This window comes from Gekko japonicus, unplaced genomic scaffold, assembly GCF_001447785.1.
Source record: "Gekko japonicus isolate JY-2015 unplaced genomic scaffold, Gekko_japonicus_V1.1 scaffold4394, whole genome shotgun sequence".
Classification (NCBI taxonomy): Eukaryota; Metazoa; Chordata; class Lepidosauria; order Squamata; family Gekkonidae; genus Gekko; species Gekko japonicus.
This window is the reverse complement of record NW_015171634.1, coordinates 29,871-31,598: the sequence shown is the minus strand read 5'-3', so window position 1 is coordinate 31,598 and position 1,728 is coordinate 29,871. Positions and strand designations below refer to the sequence as shown.

At 43.7% G+C, this 1,728-nt stretch overlaps 1 protein-coding gene across 1 annotated transcript in view; it reads right to left on the bottom strand.

The window, feature by feature from the left end:
• The window catches only part of PFDN4 (prefoldin subunit 4), a 12,721-nt gene that overhangs the window by 2,283 nt on the left and 8,710 nt on the right, over positions 1 to 1,728 (bottom strand). Inside the window, exon 3 of the mRNA XM_015419971.1 lies at positions 989 to 1,129. Within this exon, the coding sequence (XP_015275457.1) occupies positions 989 to 1,129 (141 nt within the window). The remainder of the gene's footprint in view (positions 1 to 988; positions 1,130 to 1,728) is intronic.

Here is a 1,728-nt window from a genome sequence, read left to right as displayed (position 1 = left end):
TCTCTCAGCCCCACCCACCTCACAGGGTGTCTGTTGTGGGGAGGGGAAGGGAAAGGAGTTTGTAAGCCGCTCTGAGACTCTGAGTGAAGGGCGGGGTATAAATCCAATCTCTTCTTCTCTTCTCTCATGTACTGGGCATATTCAAAGTGTGAATTTTGCTTATCCCAAACTAAGGCGTTCATGGTTTTAGATTCCATGCCAAATAGTCATACATTCTGCATTAAGGCAGTCAAATTGGTTTAGATTCGATAAGAAGGAAAGTAGTGCATATGTTTCATCCCCTCCCCCCCAGTACCATTTTTTCACCCAAAAAATGGAGAAAAATCAATCCTGGCTTCAAAATTTCTGAAATTTCTACATCTCTAGTTTACATGAATGAATAATCTTCCATAGGAACAAACTTCCCTGCACATGGTAATCTAGATGGCAAAGAGCAGGATAAGTCTAACTCACTCTCTTCCCATCTCACAGCCACCTCCAGTTGGAGGTACATCACAGACATATGCTTAACCAGCACCGTAACAATGTGGTCCTGGAGTTCCCTTATCTCCATTTACAGCAACTGTCTTATCAGATGCCAGAAAAGACACTGGTGAGACAGGGGGGTGGGGGGGGCGCAAATGCCCTATGAATGCAGGTACTGTTACTGTGCCTATTCAACATTCATGCAGAAAGACAGAGATGGATTTCTTATGGTTATCATTTAGCGTACCAAAAATATTAGCAGAAAGAAAGCCTGAACAAATTTACCGGGCTGATTCCTTCTCGGTTGTTGGTGCGTCACAAAGAGGCTGCATCCAAACACTGTTGGATGTTGTCCTACCATTACATTATACTAGTTGTTCACAATCCTAGGATAGTTGTTCACAACTGAATTGTGTCCTACACACAGGAAAACCCAGTCATAAATGTTTTCTATAGTACAATGATAGCGCAATATTCAACAGCGTGTGGATGCACCCATACACGTACACAAACGGCTGCTAACCTTTGCTTCCTCCAGCATTTCTTGCGTTTCATCTTGGGGGTGGCTAATGAAGACGTCTCCAATTTGATAGGGTATCAGCAGCGAATCATCATCTAGCATCATGGTGTCATCACAGGCATCTTCCAGGTTCTGAAGCTGTTTCTGAGATCAAAAGAAGACATCTGATATGACTCTTCCCCTCTTTCCCATCTGATATGACTAAAGGGCAACACCATATATAAAGAAGCCAAAAAAACTCCATAAAGTAGTAACTACACCTATAGAAACTGTTCCAAATTGGCTGGGGTTATACAGCAAAGGGTCACAGTACAAAGTTCACTGAAAACATCAACACCTGTGTGGTGAAAGCACAAAAAAAGTGACAGTATTCCACACTAGGAACCAGGGCTATTTTTGGGCAGGAACACACAGGAAAGGAGTTCCGGCTGGCTCCCAAGTTGGCCACGCCTGGCAGGAACTCATTAGCATAATAGACCACACCCAACAGCAGAAACTCATTAGGACTGGCTAAATTAGGGGTGTGTGGCCTAACATGTAAAGGAGTTCCTGCTCCAAAAAAAGCCCTGGGTTTTGATAACAAACAACGTAAACAGAATAAGAAGCAAAAGGTGGGTGTGGCTGGATGACCACACTTCTGATAACATGGGGGTGTAGCCTAATATGCTAATAAGCTGTGCTGTCAGGGGTGTGGCCTAATATGCTACTGAGTTCCTGCTGTTGGGTATGGCCTATTATGCTAA